The 21,532-nt window shown below is 42.4% G+C and overlaps 1 protein-coding gene across 3 annotated transcripts in view; it reads right to left on the minus strand.

The window, feature by feature from the left end:
• Positions 1-21,532, minus strand: part of ESPL1 (extra spindle pole bodies like 1, separase) — a 370,011-nt gene that overhangs the window by 33,129 nt on the left and 315,350 nt on the right. For all 3 annotated transcript variants that reach the window (XM_033938043.1, XM_033938045.1, XM_033938044.1), the window contains exon 26: positions 9,455-9,625. In XM_033938043.1, the coding sequence (XP_033793934.1) occupies positions 9,455-9,625 (171 nt within the window). The remainder of the gene's footprint in view (positions 1-9,454; positions 9,626-21,532) is intronic.

The raw sequence follows: 21,532 nt of genomic DNA on the forward strand, positions 1-21,532 counted from the left end.
GTAAATATAAATATAAGGTGCAAATGCAAATCCTTCCGTTTAAAGTGCAATTTCTCACTAACCATAAGTTATAAGCACCACAAACGCACACACACGTGCACCAAGCAAAAATAATAGATAATAAATACGTAACTAGCAAATGCTAAACACTCACACATATACACACACTCATACACCGGCTCGGATAGAGCCCAATCAAATGTCCAAGTGTATCACAACTTAAAAAATCACTAATGAATATCACCACTCGACAGAGCTCCGTTTCGCCACTTCATCAGGAGCGGAGATTGATTTAGAAAGAATATATATATATATATATATATATATATATATATATATATATATATATATATATATATATATATATATATTTAAAGTGGATAAGAGCCCGACATAAACTGCTAAGTTTGTCAGTGGAAAAAATCCCGCGGTTCCCAAGCGTGTTGCAATCAAGAACGCTGGGACCGAAAAATGAAACATGGCGGTTTCAGGCTTTAAAGACGCCCTGGAGACCCTGCATGGCCAACGCCCAAAAACGTGTCAGGGTGAAGACGTGATAACGTCATGACGTTGGAAAAACAAAAAAAGTCAAAAAATATAATATAGAACGAAACAAGTAATAAGGGAAATAAATAATGAACCAAAGAAATGGTATAGGTATAATTATGTAAATAAACAATGAAAAATGAAAACGATCATGCATCCGTTGGCCACCAGCACCATCACACAATAAAACATCTATCCACGTTTTCATTCAGTCCCATTGGAGGATAGGATTTAAGATAGAAAATCCAGAAATTTTCACGTTTAAGGAGGTAAGACTGTTTATCCCCATCAAAATTTTCAGGAATCTGTTCTAGGATACACCAACGAAGCTGAGCAAAATCATGCTGATGAATCATGTTGTGGGGCACCATGGGAGCAGTAGTTTTACCAGTTTTTAAGCAGCTGCGGTGTTCAATGAGCCTTGTCCTTATACTGCGAAAGGTGCAACCCACATACGTAAAGCCAAGGACAAGTGATCACATAAACCACAAATTTAGGATCACAGGTGGTGCATGAGGTTAGATGGTAAACTTTCTGTATGTATGTGTTGCCCATTTAACCCCTTTTCCTTGGTGTAAAAAAGTCTATTTAGCTTTGGGAGGCTGTGGAATGCAGTATGCATTCTTAGACACATATGGACTATATGATGTATGAGGCTATTCTCATTTAGACTGCGGTCTGGTGCTGGTCACCTCTTGAGATATTGCCTGAGCCAGAGGTTTACGTTCATTCACTTATGAAGGGCTCATACCGATGTCCATTATTTATTAATCTGTAGATTTGCCCCATCTCCTTAGACTTTTCTCCCCAAGGATCAGGTGTGTTAGCCAATTTCACATTATTCTTATTACTTTTTGGATATTATTGGCTATTATCCATTTAGGGTTTTTTACTTGTGCTGTTTCCCAAAATACCCGTCATTCAGGGGCAATCTTATCCCTAACCCACCAGGCTTAACTTACATGATCTGACCCTTCATCCATTCCCTAAATGGCCATACTTCAAAGAATTATCCTGTTTGGTAAATCTTGAAAGCTCTATGACTCATTGTGTGGATAACCCCCCATGTCCTTAAACTCTTCATTCTTGGGGCACTTTTTTCCCCCACCTGCAAACATAGGATTACCAGATATCCAGGACAACCCGGGTATGTCCTATTTTTCAGAGGTCTGTGGGTGCCTGGACTGACTTTCAAAACCTGGCAGTTTGTCCGGGTTTTGGAAGGCCTGAAGCTTGGGGTTGCATCTGAAGGGCCTCTGAGCATGCATGGATGTGAAGAAATGCCACACATGCTTGTGACATCATCATGTGGCATCCGCGCATGCTCAGAGGCCCTCCAGACGTGGCCTGGACTCTGGGAAGAAGAGATGATATTTGTGTGGGAGCGGGGCTGGGGACAGAACAGAGAGGGGCTAGAGGTGGAACAGGGTGAGCCTGGGGCCACGTGTCCTCTTTTTTTTCCAATTAAGAAATCTGGTGACTCTGCGCATACAGAAATCAGTCAGGGACTGCAACAGCCGCCTCCTCCGTCTCCCCCATTGCAATGTGATGCAGTGCAAGTCTCATGACCCTGAAGACTTAAACCAGAGTTTCTTCCTACAGTGCAGTTTAAGGCTAGAGCAGAGTCACATGCAGATAGGATTGGTGCAAATGAGAGCTGTGCTCATGGCACATTTTGGTGCTACCAAACAGCACCCCACTATCTTGTAGCAGGCTTATTGTATTGCATCAGCCCTACCATCTCTTAATATGCATGTAAATACATATGGATTAGTGGATGGAGGTGGAGAGGGAGAATTAACCATCAAATAAAGAAATGGAGGAACTGCTCCTCGATATCCTTTTTTACACAGATTTGCTTGTGTTATGTCATTATTGTACAAAACCTTTTGCTACTATTAAGAGTTACTCTATGTTAAAACTTATTGGCTTGTATATTTCCTTAAAATATAAATGGCTCTCCCCCAAAACATACATGAAGGTAGGATATGCTCATAACTGCTCACACCAAAACATCTTGTCTCAAAATACACAGTTTCATAAATAACTAAACAAAGCTTATTTTCTGCATAACTTGACCAATTTCAATAAGATTTGTAATAAACCTAAATTCACACCAGCTATCTCACCTAAACAATGATGCCACCACCTAGCAATCATCATCATCATAATATATGCAGACACCATTTTGCTTTAAACAAACAGCTATCATGGTTTTCAATTAGGAGATCTGATCCTTATTAAAAAATTTGTATCTGGAGAATGGTTCTCCAACTGGCGTAAGAGTTTCTAGAAAGGAGGTGGAAGAGAGTTAAGCGCAGAATGTGCTTTGAAGGAATTACAAGAAATAGGCTCAACTGATCAGATGGGAAGCAGCAGAGCCTGATCAGTTTGCACTGAAGAAACACATTGAGACAGTGACATTGTTTAGTTGAGGTGGCCAATGTGAGGGTAGGTTTTTTTTTTTTTTTGAAATTGATCAAGTTTTCACCGTTATGCAGAAAACAAGCTTTGTATATATTTTGAAGCAGTGTGGAGATATATTTAAGAAGCGGAGTTTTAGTGTGGGCTGTTATGAACATATCCTATTTTTGTGTGTTTGGGGAATTCATTTATCTTCATTAAAAATTTAACAAATATTGTGGGGGGGGGGAAGAGGAAAAATTAGAGTTTACCTGTTAATTTCCTTTTTCTTTTAGCCCCTCCAGATTGGCAGAGACAAATGGATTTAAGCACCTCTACCAGCAAGTGTAGACTGAAAACAGACGACTTCACTGATAACTGGGCTGTGCAATCCCTAAAGTCAATTCTTGAATAGCCAAGCAGCAACCAAGGCACCTGCTAGCCAAGTATCCTATATTAACTTTTTGCCAAAATAGAAGCCAGAGGAATAAAACCTGTCTCAGGACTAAAAGCCCACCAGCTAAATCAGTGACATGTGCTGCTGCCTAGAAAGAACCTACTGACTCCCCCCACAGCAAATTAAAACACCTCATCACATCCAGAAAAAAGAAAAAAAAGTGAAAAATAGAGCAAAATGTTTGCTGACCGTGCACCACACTGAACACTCCACAGCCAGTCCTGGGGTGGTTTGGAGGGCCTAAAAGAAAAAAAAAAAAAAGGCGCAGGTAAGCCCTAATTTCTCCAGACCAGCAAAGATAAATGGGAAGTACCAAAAAAGTGACCATTATGGGTGGGAGCCTCAACTGAAGAACCTGCACACCAAAAAACACATTCTGCTACGCTTGCACATCCACACAATAGTGTTGCACAAAGAAAACATGACCAATCTGCCACCTTACAAATATCCACTGGGGCTCCAATGAATGCTCCATCCAGGAGGCTGCTTGCCCCCTCGTCAAATGAGCTTTGAGGAAGCAGGAGTCATTCTTTTTCAACAAATAGGAGGAAGCAATAGCCTCCCCTTTGATAAACATAGAAGATGATGGCAGAAAAGGGTCATAACCCACCAAGTCTGCCCACTCCAATGACCTACCCCCCCCCTTGATTTTAACCCCTTAGAGATCCCACATGTGTATCCCATTTCCTCTTAAAATCCGGCACGTTGCTGGCCTCAACCACCTGACGCGGAATATCATTCCAACGATCAACCACCTGTTCGGTGAAGGAAAAGATGATCCAAAGGAAGAAGCTCCTGCGTTTAATTGACATACATACGCAAAACTTGCCTGACATCCAATATCTGTACAACTGCCACTGATCTGAAGAGCCATCCCTTTCCCCCAACATCAGAAGGAACACCAAGTGATTGACATGAAAAGGCATGACAACTTTAGGTAGAAAAGAAGGAACAGGATGCAAGACCACATGCTTCCTTAAGAACAGGAGTCCAACAAGAAAGGCCTACATCTTCAAAACACACCTCACTGATGTGATGACAACAACCAAAAAGACTATCTTCAAGGCGAGATCTTTCCGAGAGCAGGTTCCCAAAAGCTCAAAAGGAGGCTCAACCAAAACTGACAAGACCAGATTGAGATCCCAGGAGGGCACTGGAGAATGCAATGGATAGTGAAGGCAGCGAATCACCCACAGAAAATGGACCACATCTGGGTGAGCAGTTAACAGCATCCCCTGAATGTAGCCAAGGCTGCCGAATGAACCCTCAATGATCACCAGGCAAAGCCCTTCTCCACCCTGTCCTGTAGAAAATCTAAAATCTGCAGCAGGGATTCTTGAAGGTGAGTTACAGAGTGCAAAACATACCATTATTTAAACAAACACCAATCTTGGACACATGTGAGAGACGTGGACAACTTCTTTAAGCCTAACTTGGTTGAAGTCCCCTGGTCAGAGTAAACTCTTCTGGTCAAATGTGCCCTCTCAAGAGCCAAACTGTAAAACATAAGGGAGCCGGATCAAACAGGAGGAAGTCTGAGGTAGGTGGTTCACCACCCAAAGATGAACGAGGTCTCTGTACCACACTCTGTGAGGCCAATCCGGAGCCACCATCACTCCAAGGCAAGTATGCAGCAGAGGTGAGGAATCCCTTGCCAGGGAAGGAAAATGTACAGAAGTTCCTTGTTGGCCAAAGTTGGACAAGTGCATCCAAAGCCTCTGCCCAGCAATCTCTGCAGCAACTGAAAAACCTTGGGACTTTGGTACTGCAAAAAAATGATCAGATGATCCATTATTGGAAGGCCCCATATCTGAATTATCAGATTGAAGGCCTTGGTTCCCATAATCCACTCACCTGAGTCCAAAACATGGTAAATGAGAAAATCTGCCTGAATGTTCTCCACCATGGCGATATGAGTTGACAAGATGTCCTCAAAATAAGCTTCCACCTACTCCCATCAAATTGTCTGCCTTCTATGCAACCAGCTAACTTTTGGTTCTCCTTTGCTGATTCACATATGCTACTGCCGTCGCATTGTCTAACAGGACTTGAACCGCCTTCTCTGCTACCAAGTCACAAAAGGCAAGCAAGGCCAGACAAATAGCTCTTGTCTCCAAGTTGATCGACCAACTTGACTCCTCGGGAGACCACAGCCCCTGGACTGAGTGACTCAGGCACTGAACCCCTAATCATTGAGATTGGCATCTATTACAAGGACTGTCTACTGATGCAGGTCAAGCCCCATCCCCTTGATCAAATTGTTCATCTACAACCACCATTGCAAACTGCGACAAGCCAACCTCCGAAGGGGAAGATAATCCAGGGAGTGGGTCAGCAAAGCATATTGCAGCGGACGCTTGTAAGCCCGTGCAGAAAGGTATCACTTTAAATCTCTGAACGCCTCCCTTTCTGCAGTGGAGAACAGCTTCTTCAGTTTTTCCTTCTGCAAGCAAACTCAGAAGGTGTGTTCTGATCTACTCTGCTTCTTGTTATTTTCAGGTGTTTTTGCTGTCTTCAATTTTTTTTCTGCGTAGTTTCAGTGCTCTGAGGTCCCCTTCTTTGGCTTACTTCACCATGGAAAGGACAGAGTCCTGCTGCTCCCAGGCCAATTTCATTGAATACCTGTGGAGCCAACCTGCTTTGTGTGTACAACAACCTTTTGGGTTATCAGCTGCAAAGTTTCTCCCTCCAGTGTGTTGCAAGGACTTCAGGGGTGGGAGTCTGTGGTCGAGGTCCGACCGACCAGCAGTCAGATCTCCTTTGACAGACTTGTGCTGAGGCTATCTTCTAAGGCAGAAATCCTTTCCTTGCAGGCAGACTGATTTAAGCTGATAGGCACCAGAAGTCAGCGAGTACTCCCATTATTACCTATGAGGAAAATCAGGTGGGGGTAGGGTATCTAAAAAATTCAGTTTTGAGGGTTTCTGGGGTTAGGGTTATGTTCCCCCACCTCCAAAACCCCTAGATCACTATTTTTTAAAAATTTATGTTTGGCTTCAACAGGCCGTTTTTGACATGAATTTTCTGTCAGTGGCCATCTTGTATTTTTAGTGATTTTTTTTTTTTCTAAGTTCTTTTTTTCTGCATCAAACCCCCTCATTTTGCCTAGGAACATCTCCCAAAGGATGCCCCATGTCAGATTAGCCCTAATCCCTCCGTTTTTTTGCTTAGGAGCAGCTGTATTCCATGTGCTGCTGAAGGGAAGGGCAGGGGAAATTCAGGCTGTCTCTAATCAGTCCTCCAGGGTGTTGGAACCTCAAAAAAGCTTGGAAAGCATGGTCTGTGGGGAAGAGATACCATTTGGAGATCGCCAGTGGTGGAAGAGAGCCTGATTCCCTAGTCTGGGGTCTTACAGGAGTCCTCAGGGTCTCTGGTGCAAGGCTTTTTCAACTTTGTTAGTCTTTTATGGAAGGCCTATTTAACAGGTCTAAGAAGTGCTGGTAGGACTCCCACTCAGCTTAGAGGGAATGGTGACTGAGAGCAAGGAGAATGTTTCATATGGATCTTCAGCCAGTACTGAGTTATATGGGCTTTCAAGTTGAATGCTCCCCTGTATCCAGAGCTAAGCACCAGTCTGAACAAAAACACAGATCAGTGATGAAAATATAAATAATATTTATTAACACTCCTGTTAGTTGTGTTCTAGACCTGACTGGCAACAAATTGGTGAGTTACATGGTGTTTTATTCCTGTTTAAGCTGAGGTTTTGCTCTTTGAAAATCTTTTTAACAATGTTGTATAATTGGCATTATTTGTTATGCTATGCATTTGTTTTTAGTATCTGTCAGTTATGAGATCAACCAGCTACTGCCAGATTAATGAGATCTTGGATTAGTATTTTCTGAGTATGTAAAAGTTTTTCTATGTATCAGAAACTTATTTTTAACATTGCAAAGTGGTTTTGTGTTGAAAAGCCATAATTTTATATATAGTTTTTTTTTGTGTGTGTGTGTGTGTGTTGGGGGGGGGGGGGGGTTACGAGCTTGTTGGTTTAGGAGGTAGTTTCTTGTTTATAATAATAGGTCTATTTGAATATGATCTCTAAACCCTCTGATGCTTTTAGCAGCTGTTTGATCTCCTAAACAGCATAATGTGCTCTAGACTTCAGTGGCAACAACTTGGTGAGCTACATGTTATTTTATTCCTGTTTAAGCTGAGGTTTTGCTCTTTGAACTGTTTTATAAAGAGGTTGTATAATTGGCATTATTTGTCAGGCTATGCATTTGTTTTTAGTAACTGCCAGATATATGAGAACAGCCAGTTAATGTCAGATTGAGATCTTAGATTAGCATTTTCTGGGCATGTAAAAGTTTTTATACTGAGCAGCAATGGATTGTGTGTATAATGATGCAATATTTTATATCATAATTGATATTTTAAGTAGAACTTTTGTGGTTTATCATAATTTATGTATTTAATTATTTTATAGTGTGATTCAGCCCCTGATGCAGCCCCAAGAGGGGCAAAACATGGACACATCAGGCTAATAGAAGTGTTTTAATAAATATTGTATATTAAAAAAAAAAAGAAACCGACTTTAGGGGGACTGCAAAGCCCACTTATACTTATACTTATACTAAAGTCATCCATTTTCATTCTCCACCTGCTGGTAGAGGTGCATAAACCCATTCATCTGTACCAGTCTGGAGGGATGCTATAGAATGAAAATGAAAAAAGATCAATGAGGTATGGTCAGTTAATCTGTGCTTAAAGCGGGACACAGTCACCTTCTGATCCTTCATCTATGCATTTAAGTTTTGAGGTGAAAGGTTATGTGGGTTCTTGTTAAAGCTTTTTACTTTTAAGAGGACAATTAAACCACACTAGTGTTTAAGCCCGTTAGATTAACGGGTGCTAGAATAGATGTGTAGACTTAACAGATCACAAAATTTAATGAAAACTTACCGTGTGAGCTGTCTTGTCTTTTTTTCCCTTTGTCTCTCTCTCTCTCTCCTTGGCCGCTGTCTGTTTTTTTCTTTGTCACTCTCTCCTTGGCCGCTGGTTGTCTGTCTGTCTCCCTGGCCCCCTGTCTGTCTTTCTTGCTTTCTGTCCCTCTCCCTGCCCGCTGTCTTTCGTTCTCGTGCGCTGCCTGCCTGTCTTTGCCTCTCTCCGAGGCCCCCTGCCAGCCTGTCTCTCTCTGTAGCGCCCTTCTGTCTCCCGCCCCCCCCCCCGAGCAAACCAAGATTGCTGCCTGCTCCCCAGCACACCCCTCCCTCCAAAAGCATAGCAAGTTTGCTCCCTGGCCCCCTCTTCCTCTCCCCCCCACTTCCCTGTGCAGCAGCAGCATTTCCCTCCCATCCTTCCCTGTGCAGCAGCACCCCTTGTCTGCTCCCCCTGTCCAGCAATAGCTCTTCTCCCTTCCTTTTACCTCCCCATGTCCAGCAGCATCCCTTCCCTGCTCCCCCTGTCCTGCAGTAGCCCTTTCCCCCCCTTCCCTGGTTTTCTCATTCTCCCTCTGTCTCCCTGCAGCATTCTCACGTGGTCTCACACAGGCGTCGGCAGCATTTCCCCCCCCTCCACAGTCTCATACAGCCATCAATAGCGTTTCTCATCCCTCCCTCCTCCTAGGTCTCACATAGCCGTCGGCAGCACAGCATTCAGAACTCGCTGCTCCTGCTTGCTTTGGTCCTTCGTTGCTGCTGGTTCCCACCTACTTTCTTTTTGCGCGAAGGCAGGATCAGGACCTGGCAGCGAGGAAGGCCCGAAGCAAGCAGGAGCAGCGAGTTGAAGCCTCCCTCCCTGCCCTAGGCTGGAAGCGACGTCAGCAATGGGGAAAATCGGCACCGCAGGCTCCTTTTACACGCTGCAAACCAAACTGCCACAGGCTCCACCGCCGCAAAGGCACAAATCACGGAGGCAGGGATCACCCCGTTTCAACTGCGCATGCACGGATAAGGGTTTTATTATATTAGGTACTGATTGCTGTTTGCATATAACAGCAGCACTTTAAGAAAGCTCCTATAAGGAATTGTTATGTGAGCATTTATATAATCAGACAGAATCTCTAAGTGCAGTGTACCTTCTTCCAATGTCCACCCGCATTCTTACCTTATCCAGCATCAATACTAGATGCCCACTAGACTGCCCAGTGAGAGGTCTCAGTTTGTCTACAGCAGCCTGCAGCAAGACCTGAGCCTGATCAGGTTGTGTTGGGTAGAGTCCATGGGCTATAGACTTCACATTCTGGGGAGTGAGTTGATGAGATCCATTAAGAATCACCTGAATGGAAGAGCAGACTTTAGGTTACTATAGCCATTTTAAGAGCAAAACATAATAGATTCAACTGAAGTTAAACAAATTGCCTTTCCAAAGCCAACAAAAAGGCAGAAACAGGGGAAAAGCCATCTCTCCATTGCTAGCATGGTAGTTAACCTTGTCTTCAGGACCAGGACCAGGACCAGATCGATCTGGTTTAAGATTTGCAATGAATGCACACCTGCATATAAGTGGCTTAAATTTTTTAGAATTATGCATACCTTGAGGAATGTGTTGGGAAACTCCACTTGAGGAAATGCTATCCTTTACAGCAGGGGTATCCAACCCATGAGCCGCATGCGGCCCCATGAGGTATTTCGTGCAGCCCCACTTGAGGGCGATGCTGCGTTTTCCTCTGCCGCCCCCGGGTGTTTACGTTCTTGCCAGCTCCCTTCTCCATCTTGCTGCAGTGTTCGTTCAAAGCCGCAGGCAGCTACATGCCTCCTGTGGCTGACCCGGAAGTGTTCCCTCTGATGTCACGATGTCAGAGAGAAGGCTTCCAGATCAGCCGTGGGAGGCGCTGCCCGTGGCTTTGAGCGAACATTGCATCAAGACGGAGGAGGCAGCCAGCAAGAAGGTAAACACCCACAGCACAGAAGGGAGAGAGGGAGGGAGGACATGTTGGGACTTGAGGGAAGGAGCACAAACAGGACAAATGATGGAAGGAAGGAGGGGCATGAACTTAGGACACAGAATGAAGAGAAAGAGGGAAAGGAGCATGAGCCATAAGATGGAAGAATGGGGGGAGTGAAGGAAAGAGATGCTGAGGTGAGGGAGAGAATAGAAAGGGATAATTGGGTGTCAGAGAGGGAAAGAAATGGTGAACATGGGGAGATGCAGACAGAGGAGGGAGGGAGAGAGAGAATTATTGGACATGGTGGTGGGAGAGGAGTGAGATAGAGATGCATGGGTGCAGAGAGATGGGGGAGAACATACTGGGCCAAGGAAGCCTCCTGGAATTATTTTTAAAAGTACAGAGGGGGAGGGTATTAAAAGAACTGCTAGATTGGGCGTGGCAGGAGAGCTTATGGGGCCAGAAACAGGAGGACAGAGAGAAATGGTAAGAAATGGTCTGAAGGAAGAAAAGTTTGACCTGGGGTGGTATGGAGGAAGAGGGAAAGAGATACTTGAAGGGAGAACTGTTGGGAAGAAGAAGGGAGAAATGGTGGATCTGGGGATCAGAGGCAGGCAGGCAGGGGGAGAGATGGGATGGGGGTAGTTTGGAAGAGAAAGGGAGAGAAGTTTGATCTGGGGGTGGAAGGGAGAGAGAGAGAAATATTAGGCCTGTGGATGGAAGGCAGAAATATGCAGCATCTCTCTCTTTTCCCCCTCCATTTCATTGTTCAGCATCAAGGGGGGCGGGAAGAAAACCCCCCCAGAAAAGTGAGGGAGCAAAATATTGGACCATGGGGATAGAGGAGCAGAGATGGACCCATGGGAGGGCAGGTGGGAAGAGAGCTGGGATAAGAAGATGCTAGGAGATGGAAAGAAAGGTATAGGGAGATACAGCCTTACCAGAGGAGAGAGGGAGGGGGATTCTGAAAGTGGTGAGCCTTGTGGATGAGGTCAAAAGGGAGATGACAAGATGAGTGAGAAAGCAGTGAATACAGTGGTAGAAATGTGGTAATGTGGAGTAGATAGGAAATAGGAGGCTGGGAAAAGAGTGAGATGGGAAATGGAAGAGCTAGGGACTGAACATTTAAAAAGAAAAGTGAGAGAAGGCAAGATTTGAGTGGACAGAGGCAAAAAAGAAAAGAAAAAGTTAAAAAAAAAAAGCTGAAAGGGAAAAATCAATACGTTGGAGACAGGCATAAGAATGAAATGGAATAAGAGGAGAAAAAAATGGACAACAGACACTGGAAAGAGAATGAGTTGAAGATAGACAAAAAGCAGAAAGAGAAACTGGGACCAAGATTATGGAAAAACAAAACATCCAGACAACAAGGTAGAAAAAATTGTTTTATTTTGAATTTATTAAATGGAATGTGTTAGCTTTGGCATATGTGCATCACAATTATTTTTGTATTCAGTGGTGTAGTCATATACAGCTGATTTGGGGAGGGACTGGAGCCCAAAATTAGTGGATATGCACCAAATTTTCTCCCCGCCTGAGTGCAATTTATAAATACTTGAGTTAGTGGGGATTCTCAAGCCCTGCCAACTGAAGTCTGGCAACTCAAAATCTCCTGTTCAGCAATTTTAAATTCAACCCACACTCCACCATGATCAGACAAAATGATTGGATCTATGGAGGCTTGTGTCACCTGCTGAACTCTGATTTGAGATGAAAATCTAATCTATTCTTGAAAAGGATTTATGAACATGTGAACAAAAAGAAAATTCTCAATCATTAAAATGAAGTATCTGCCATATAACTTTCAAATCTCAAGATTGCACCAAATTATCTAATTATTTCATAATTTCACTAGATTTTTTATCCATCAATGGATCCATAACAGCATTAAAATCTCCAGCCACTACTAAATTAGAAGCAGCCAGTGGCAGTATCAACTGTTGTAAGGTTTTGAAAAATTCAATTTGATTCAAATTAGGGGCATATACATTAAACAATGCCAGGGCATTATTTCCCATGTTCATATCCACATGTAACCATCTTCCTAAGGGATCTATCTGGGGCAATCAACTTTTTTTTTAAATTCTTTATTCCTTTTTTTTTTTTTAAATTCTTTATTCCTTTTTAAACTTTCATTAAGTGTACAAATATCAAATCAGTATCACAGCATACATCACTTTATATTCTTACTATTATATCTTATAATACAAATATTTAACCCTCACTCCACCCATCAAACCCATTCACAATTTCTAAACTGAATAAAATATAATACCCTCCCCCCTCCCTATACTAACTGGTGTATACTTCCAAAGGAAAATGGCGTTAATCATTACAAAAGGATGTTAATGGCTCCCAAATTTTAATAAAGTTCTTATAATTTCCATGTTGAATAGCTAATGATCTTTCAATTCTGTACATGTGACATAATGAATTACACCAAAAATTAAAATTTAGTCTACTGTGATCTTTCCAATTATTAGTGATATGTTGAATGGCGACTAACAATTTTTTTTTAATAATCTTTATTCATTTTCAATCTTTTAACAAGTGTAAAACATGACCATAAATAATATTGAAAACATCACTTGTAAATCTATCAAGAAAAACATATATTGTATATATAAACCCATATCTCACCCCACTTCCCCATTATTATTAAAATGAGCAATATAATAAGAACCCTCCCCCCCTCTCTATTATTTATGGTGTAGATTTCAATAGAAAAACTGGTGTTTAAACATCACAAAAAGATGTCAATGGCTCCCATATTTTAATAAGTCTTATAATTTCCATTTTGTACAGCTAATGATCTTTCCATTTTAAACATGTGACATAATGAGTTCCACCAAAAGTTGAAATTAAGTCTACTGCAATCTTTCCAGTTGTTGGTGATATGTTGAATAGCGACTCCAGTCATGATTAATAAAAGTTTATTATTAAATGATATCCGACTTTTCTCATAGCTGTTCCAAATAATACCGTATCATAAGATAGTGCTACATGATTTTCCAATAAACAATTTACTTGATCCCAGATGGAATTCCAAAAGGCTAAGATATAGGTACAATAAAACAAAAGATGATCTAAAGTCCCTATTTCAAGATTACAATGCCAGCATCTATTAGACTTTGAACTATTCAACTTCTGCAATTTAACTGGGGTCCAAAATGCTCTATGTAAAAGAAAAAAACATGTTTGTCTCATAGATGCAAAAACAAGAGAAAAAAATCCAACAGGAACTACATCAAAACCAAGCGAAAAGCAAAAACCAAAAAACAACTGCAGACTATGTACAAGAGGCAGGCACTGTTTATTTCAAACTCTAATGGTATATACAACCTTATTACCAACCGAGGGACCCGACATGGTCCGTGTTTCGGACAACAAACCTTCCTCAGGGGTCTGTGGTAGATAAGGTTTTGCAACAAACAGCATTAAAGGAAAAAACAAGTGCCCAAACAAGTGTAGTGCTGGATTGTAAAAAGCATTAAAATCTCAATGGAAAAGCAGACATTGTACATCTCATCCTCCAAGACCAAATTTGTGGCCATTGAGAAGCTGAAATCTGAAGCTTAATCTCAATACCACTGCGCAGCCAGAAAGTCTACCTGAAAGCATGAGAATTCCAAACTATATTGAATATTAAGACTTTTCCATTCAGGGAACCCTGCCTGAATGGCGTCCTTCAATTGCAACCATCAAAAACATTGTGATTTATTGAGCCCAAATTTATGTTGCAATTGTGTAAAATCAAGCAGTTTACCATTTGAAATAACATCATTTAAAGTCTGTATTCCTGCAATTATCCAATGCTTCCAGATGATCTTAAAACCACCAATTTGAATCTTGGGGTTTAGCCAAATGATTTGATTTGTTGACTTGCTGATAGGAATAGCAGTTAAGTTATTAACAAATCGTAAGGTTTTCCAAGTATCCATCAAAATTCTATTTTTAAAACTTACATCAAGTGTACAATTAAAACATTTAAGATTAAATATATCACTTGAATTTTCTTAGTATATTCAGATACATAAGTTTATTCCCATCCCATCTACACATTCCATTCATATTTAATCAAAAATATAAATACTCTTATTTATATGTTAAACCTTCCGTATAATTTAGACAACCCACCCTCCCCCTCTCCCCCATTTGCAAATATACTTCCAATAGAAAATGGCATCTATTCATTACAGTAGGTTGTCAATGGCCCCCAGATCTTTATAAATTTATTATAATTACCTTTTTGTATAGCAATTATGCTTTCCATTTTATAAATGTGACATAATGAATTCCACCAAAAGGTATAATTTAATCTACTATAATTTTTCCAATTACTTGTTATATGTTGAATGGTAACTCCTGTCATTATCAATAAAAGTTTATTACTTGATGAAATCTGGCTCCTTGTTCTCATCGACATACCAAAGGGAAGCAATCAAATTAAAATTAGCTTTACATTTTGTATTTACTAGGATAGCAACCCCCGCCTTTTTTCCCCACAGCCGGGGCAAAAAAACAATGCTTCACCCATCCCCTTTCTAATTTCATTGATTCTTTGTGGTATAAATTGTTATCTGAATACTTGAATAAAAAACCAAAATGTGGTCTTAGAGACATTTGGAGAATTGAGATTAAGCAGCAGATTTCTGCAATTCAGTGGCCACGAATTTGGTCTTGGAGAATGAGATGTACAGTATCAGCATTTATGAGGCAAACTTGGTTTTTTTTTGTTGCATAGAGCGTTTTGGACCCTTGCTCGTTTACAAAAGTTAGATAGCTCTAAATCTAATAGATGCTGGCACTGTAATCTGGAACCTGGACATTGGATCATCTACTTTATTACTGTCCCTGTATTAAGTTATTTTGGAACTCAATTTGGACTCAAGTAAATTCTCTATTGGAAAACCATGTTGCGCTTTCTTATGATACGGTTTTATTTGGAATGATTATGAGAAAAAAAAGAGTCAAATATCACACAACAATAAACTTTTATTAATTATGACAGGGGTTGTCATTCAACATATTACCAATAACTGGAAAAATTACAAAAATCTTAATTACACATTCTGGTGGAATTCGTTATGTCATATTTTTAAGATGGAAAGAGCATTAGCATTGCAAAAAGGGAATTATAATAACTTCGTAAAGATTTGGGGGCCATTGGAAAAAGTATTGTAATGAATAGGCATCACTTTTTTTCTTCCTTTTTTAGATTTATTATATGCACACTCAGGGGGGAGGGAGGATTTAGAGAGGAAGTTTTATAATTATCTAATATAATAAAATGGTAAGCCGCGCATGCGCACTAAAAAAAACGTGTTCCGTGAGCTGTAGCGAAAAAAACAATTGCGCATGCGCGGCCCCGGCGGCGGCTTTCAAATAAAAAAAAAATTTCCATAGCTGCGGCGGCCTTCCTCACCCCCGGCTCCTCTCTTGAACTGGACGGTCCCCGCGTCTGCCTACCCTTCCCCCCAACACAGCGCATTCCCCCCCCCCACCCCAACGAATCAATAAATCGAGCCGGGCCGCCCTCTGCAAAAGACCAGAGGAGTTCTTTGCTGCTCACACCCCTTCCCTTGCCGCTGACCCGAATACCTACCCGGCGATTCAAGAAGCCTGTGCAGCAGTCTTCACACGCTGCTTCAGGCTCTTCTACTGCCCTGATTTGCTCTGCCGCGTCTCTGATGATATCATCAGAGACGCGGCAGAGCAAATAAGCGCAGTAGAAGGACCCGAAGCAGCGTGTGAAGACTGCTGCACAGGCTTCTTGAATCGCCGACTTACAAGGGAAGGGGAGGGGGGGGTCGCAAGGACTCTATCCGAGTAATTAAAAAACTCTGCACAAGGGGAGCAGGAATAGATGATGATGGACAGGGGGGGAAAGGAAGGGAGGCCTATTGTTGGATAGGGGGAGCAGGAAGAGCTGCAGATGGACAGCGGGGGAAATTAAGGGAGACCTGATGATGGACAGGGGGGGGAAATGAAGGGAGGCCTACTGCTAGACAGGGGGAGCAGGAAGAGGTGCTGATGGACAGGGGGGGAGGTAAAACAAAGGGAGAAGGGCTGTTGCTGGATAAGGGGAGCAATGAAGAGGTGGTGGTGGACAGGGGGGAAAAATGAAGGGAGGCCTAATGCTGGATAGGGGGAGCAGGAAGAGGTGCTGATGGACAGGGGGAAAAAAATTAAGGGATGCCTACTGCTGGACAGGGGGAGCAGGAAGAGATGCTGATGGACAGGGGGAAAAAATAAAGGGAGGCCTACTGCTGGACAGAGGGAGCAGGAAGAGGTGATGATGGACAGGGGGAAAAAGGAAGGGATGCCTATTGTTGTACAGGGGGAGAAGGAAGAGGTACTGATGGACAGGGGGGAGGTAAAACAAAGGGGGAAGGGCTGTTGCTGGATAAAGGGAGCAGTGAAGGGGTGGTCGTGGACACAGGGGAGGTAAAAAGAAGGGAGAATGGACAGGAAAAAGTGGCTAAGGAGACAGAGAGAGAAAGAAATAAAGACAGACACACACACATATATTCTAGCCCGAGGGAGGAAAATGCTGCACAGGGAAGTAGGGAGGGGGAAATGCTGATGCACAAGGAAATGGAGGGGGAGGGAATGCTGATATGGCTACTGTACAGGAAGGTGGACAAGGGGAGATAAATGCTGCATAGGGGGCAGAAAGAGAGATAAATAGAAAGAAAGACAAATAATAGGAGGGAGGGAGACAGAAATAAAAGAAGAAAGACACAAGGGCAGGGAGTGAGACAGAAAGAAAGACAGACATACATATATTCTAGCACCCGTTAATGTAACGGGCTTAAAGACTAGTGTTTATAATAATAGTATAATATATTTTATATAGAATAACTGTTGAAGGGTGGGTGGGTAGGGATTATATTATTAATGGTCTATTAGATTTTATGTGTTAGATTTTAAAGTGATATATTGGAATCAATTTATGATATATTTATGTGCATTTGTTGTTTGATTTTAAAATGAATAAAGAATTGGAAAAAAAAGTAATTTCATTGATTCTGCAGTTGATAGATGTGTCTCCTGGATATAATATACATCCGCATTCTGTTGTATCAAAAAGGAAAGCATTTTTTTCTTTTGATTTGATGGTTGAGGCCATTAACATTTAATGAAAAGATTTTAATCTCCATTATAAATTTTATACTCAAAACACATGAACCAAATCAAATATTTAGACTTAATTTGAATTTTCTTTACATACACCATTTTCCCCAATTTTTAAAAATTGAACATAAAATCTATCTCCCTGTTGGGCCAATATGTCTTTGATGGCTGGATGGGAGAGGCAGCACCGCCGGGGGGTTGCGAGCTGGAAATCTAGGACCTATTTGGATTATTGGAGTTCCTTTTAATGATGGTTAGAGATCAGGGGTGTGCATGGGGGGGAGGGGTTGGGGGGAGGGTTTCACTCAAAAACTGGATCTGCATGGGAGATGATAGGTTGGGGATTTGTCTATTTTGTCTGTTCTTTACATGAACCCTTGAATTTTGTACTTGATGTTTTTCTCGTTTGGTCACACTTTGTATCTTCTCGTATGCATTGATCCTTCAATAAAAATATTAAAAAAAAAAAAAAAAAACCCCACCCTCTCCAACCATTTTCTCCTCCCTAACCCCCCATACCATTATTAATAGTGAAAACTTGGGAACGCACATATTAGATCAGGTAATGAAAACCCCTGACAGACAAAAAATAAAACCTCTTAAAAAAAAAAAGTCACCTAAAATTATAATAATTCATCCCATATTTTACCCATTTTCCACTAATTACATATTTTATCTAATCATTGAATTGATATTTATCTGTAAAAATCATTATCATGTTATCATAAGAATAGAAAATAAATATACATTGGAATAATAAATCACATTTACCTAACCCCTAATCAAATTGAATAACACAGAATAAAGTTTTCCTATTTCTCTTACTTTATATAAAATTTACTTAATAAACATTAATATATTCATCCACATTTCTCTAAATATTAATTTCATTGTATCTTTAAATCCTATTATAAATTTAATTACCCATTCTCAAATCATATTTAACTCAATACTGTATGATTTTATTCTTATAAATCTTATGATAAATTCTATCCTTATAATTATTATTTTAACCCTTACTATTACATATGGGATTCCTCATTTAAAATATAAAATATTTTAATTCATCCAATAAGTATATATTATAATCAATCTAATAAATATAGGCAGAAATAAATACACGTAACACTCACTGAACTTCTCATCGCTGCCGGTGGTACCTTCCTTGTCACCCTTGATTACATCACTTCCTGGTAAGGTAACTTCCTCCTGAACTCCCACAACATATACAGGTGCACCTGTCAACATTGGCAAGCGCTGTCTCACTCCCTTGAAGAATTAAAGTTCGTCATATTGGAAGCCCCTATTCTTCATAGGGGTGGGAACAAACAAGCAGTACTATGGAAACGTGAACAAGCCTGGATTTTCCATTGGCAGACTGTCAGCCCGGCAGGTTTGAATAGAGAAGTGGAGTGGTGGGCGTTCCTCCACTAAGATTGACAGGTGCACCTGTATATGTTGTGGGAATTCAGGAGGAAGTCACCTTACCAGGAAGTGATGTAATCAAGGGTGACAAGGAAGGTACCACCGGCAGCGATGAGAAGTTCAGTGAGTGTTATGTGTATACACTTTTTATAACAATGCATTATTGAAAGCATTCTCTTGTATTGGCAGGAAGAAGTTTTCACTGAGTTCCAGCTTGTTTGGCGGCTCTCTGAAGAAGCCTTTGGCGAAACGCGTTAGAGCCTGCTGGAGTGAGACAGCTTCCCGAAGCACCTATGCAAGTTAAGTTCACATTTGAAAAGCGTTAAAGTTATTATTTTTTCACATGATTGATTTGGGACATTAGTTTAGTCTTTTTTGCAAGATATTTTTCACCATATTTCTTTCTATCACGGGAGAGGATGCAATGATAGAACACTGAAATGCTTATAGGGGTTTGTCCCCAGTTAGCATTTATTCCACCTTGTTTTTCAAGGTTCTGAGCACCTCTCTGGTTGAAAGTTTATGTATTGAAGTGAAGTTCACATTACAAGTTCTTCCTTTTCAGTTTTGCTGCATGGTTCTGCTTTTTGGGAGACATAGTTTAGAATTTGACCCAGTAGTTTGCTTTGGAAAAAACACCAGAAGAACAATGGACTGGTTGAGGTGGAAATCCAAAACCACCTTGGGCAAGAACTTTGGATGAGTACAAAGGACCACCTTGTCATGATGAAAAACAGTAAAAGGCGGGTCCGCAACCAGAGCTTGCAGCTCACTGACTGCGAGCAGACGTGAGAGCAACTAGAACACCACCTTCCAAGTGAGGTATTTCAGATGAGCCTTATCAATGGGTTCAAATGGAGGTTCCATCAATTGAGCCACAACCACATTAAGATCCCAAACCATGGGGGGAGGCTTGAGTCGAGGATGAACATTAAAAAGGCCCTCCATGAATCAAGAAACCACTGGATGGATGGAGAGCGATTTCCCATCAATCGGCTGATGAAAGGCAGCAATTGCACTAAGGTGGACTTGAATAGAAGTAGATTTGAGGCCAGACCGAGACAAGTGGAGCAAATAATCCAGCACAGAGGACAAGGAGGCAGACAGCGGCTCCACAAAAAGCGAAGCACACCACGCAGCAAATCTAGACCACTTCTGGGAGTAGCATTGTCTAGTAGAACTTTTGCGACAAGCTTCAAGAACATCCCACACCGACTGAGAAAACCTGAAGGAGGGTGTCAGGTGGAAAGGAACCAAGCTGTTAAGTGTAGAGACTGCAGATTGGGATGCAGCAGCAAACCCCGAATGAGACAGCAGAGAAGGAAACACAGGCAGAAGCAGAGGCTACCTGACATTGAGTTGGAGGAGAAGGGAGAACTACAGCTGCCGGGGCCACCGAGGAGCTATCAAAATCATGGCAGTGCAAGCTGACTTGAGCTGCACAAGAGTCCTCAGAATCAGAGGAAAAGGAGGGAACGCTTAGAGGAACCGGCCCGTCCAATCCAGAAGGAAAGCATCCGCCTCGAGACAATCCAGGGAGTAAATCCTTTAACAGAAACGAGGCAATTTGTGGTTGAGGGGTGAGGGGAATAGATCTATCTGTGGCGTCCCCCATTGAGCAAACACCTGACACAGAATCGAGGCATGGAGCGACCATTCGTGTGGCTGGAGAAGACGACTCAACCTGTCCGCCAGGCAGTTTTGCTCGCCTTGGATGTAGACCACTCGAAGGAAGATGTTGTGGTGTATCGCCCACTCCCAGAGCCAAAGAGCCTCCCGGTGAGACAGGAAACCCGTACCCCCCCTGTTTATTTACATAATACATAGCCACCTGGTTGTCCGTGCGCACCAGGACTACTTGATCCTGAAGCAAATGCCGAAAGGCGACCAGGGCATTGTAAATGGCCCGAAGCTCCAGTAGGTTGATGTGGCAGCGACGGTCGGCGCTCGACCAAAGACCCTGGGTCCGGAGGCTGTCGAGGTGAGCCCTCCAGGCATATGTGGAGGAGTCCGTTATTAGGACCTTCTGCGGCGGGGGCGTGAGAAAGAGAAAACCTCACGAAAGATTGGACAAGAGTGTCCACCAACGGAGCGAACGCCTCAAGGAGGGAGTCACTGCAATGCACTGAGACGCGGGATCCCGGTCCTGTCTCCACTGGGACGCCAGGGTCCATTGAGGTACTCGGAGGTGAAGTCTGGCAAAAGGAGTCAAAGTGTCTCAACAGGATCATCATCTGCTTGGCGGAGGTCATGGACTGAAGGGAGACCTGCCGGCACAGGTGGATAAGGGCGGCCTGCTGAGGTTGAGGCAGAAACAAGCGGAGGCGAACCATGTCCAGCACCGCCCCAATGAACTGCAGAGACTGAGAGGAGCACAACTGGGACTTGGGAAAGTTGACCTCGAAACCCAGACTCTAAAGGACCTTAATAGTCTGATGGGTCGCTGAAATAACCTCCCGCCATGACGGTGCATTGATGAGCCAGTCTTCGAGGTACAGGAACACCTGAAGACCCCGCAACCACAGGGCTGCCGCCACCACCACGAGGCACTTCGTGAAGACTCATGGGGATGATGTGAGCCTGAACGGGAGGACCCTCTACGGCAGGTGAAGGTCTCCCACCTGAAAGCGAAGGAACCTGTGAGAAGCTGGGTGGATCGGGATGTGAGTGTAGGCCTCCTTCAGGTCCAGGGAGCATAACCAGTCCCCCTCGTCCATCAGGGGATACAACGTGGG

The sequence above is a fragment of the Geotrypetes seraphini genome, chromosome 3 (genome assembly GCF_902459505.1).
Source record: "Geotrypetes seraphini chromosome 3, aGeoSer1.1, whole genome shotgun sequence".
NCBI classification, from domain to species: domain Eukaryota; kingdom Metazoa; phylum Chordata; class Amphibia; order Gymnophiona; family Dermophiidae; genus Geotrypetes; species Geotrypetes seraphini.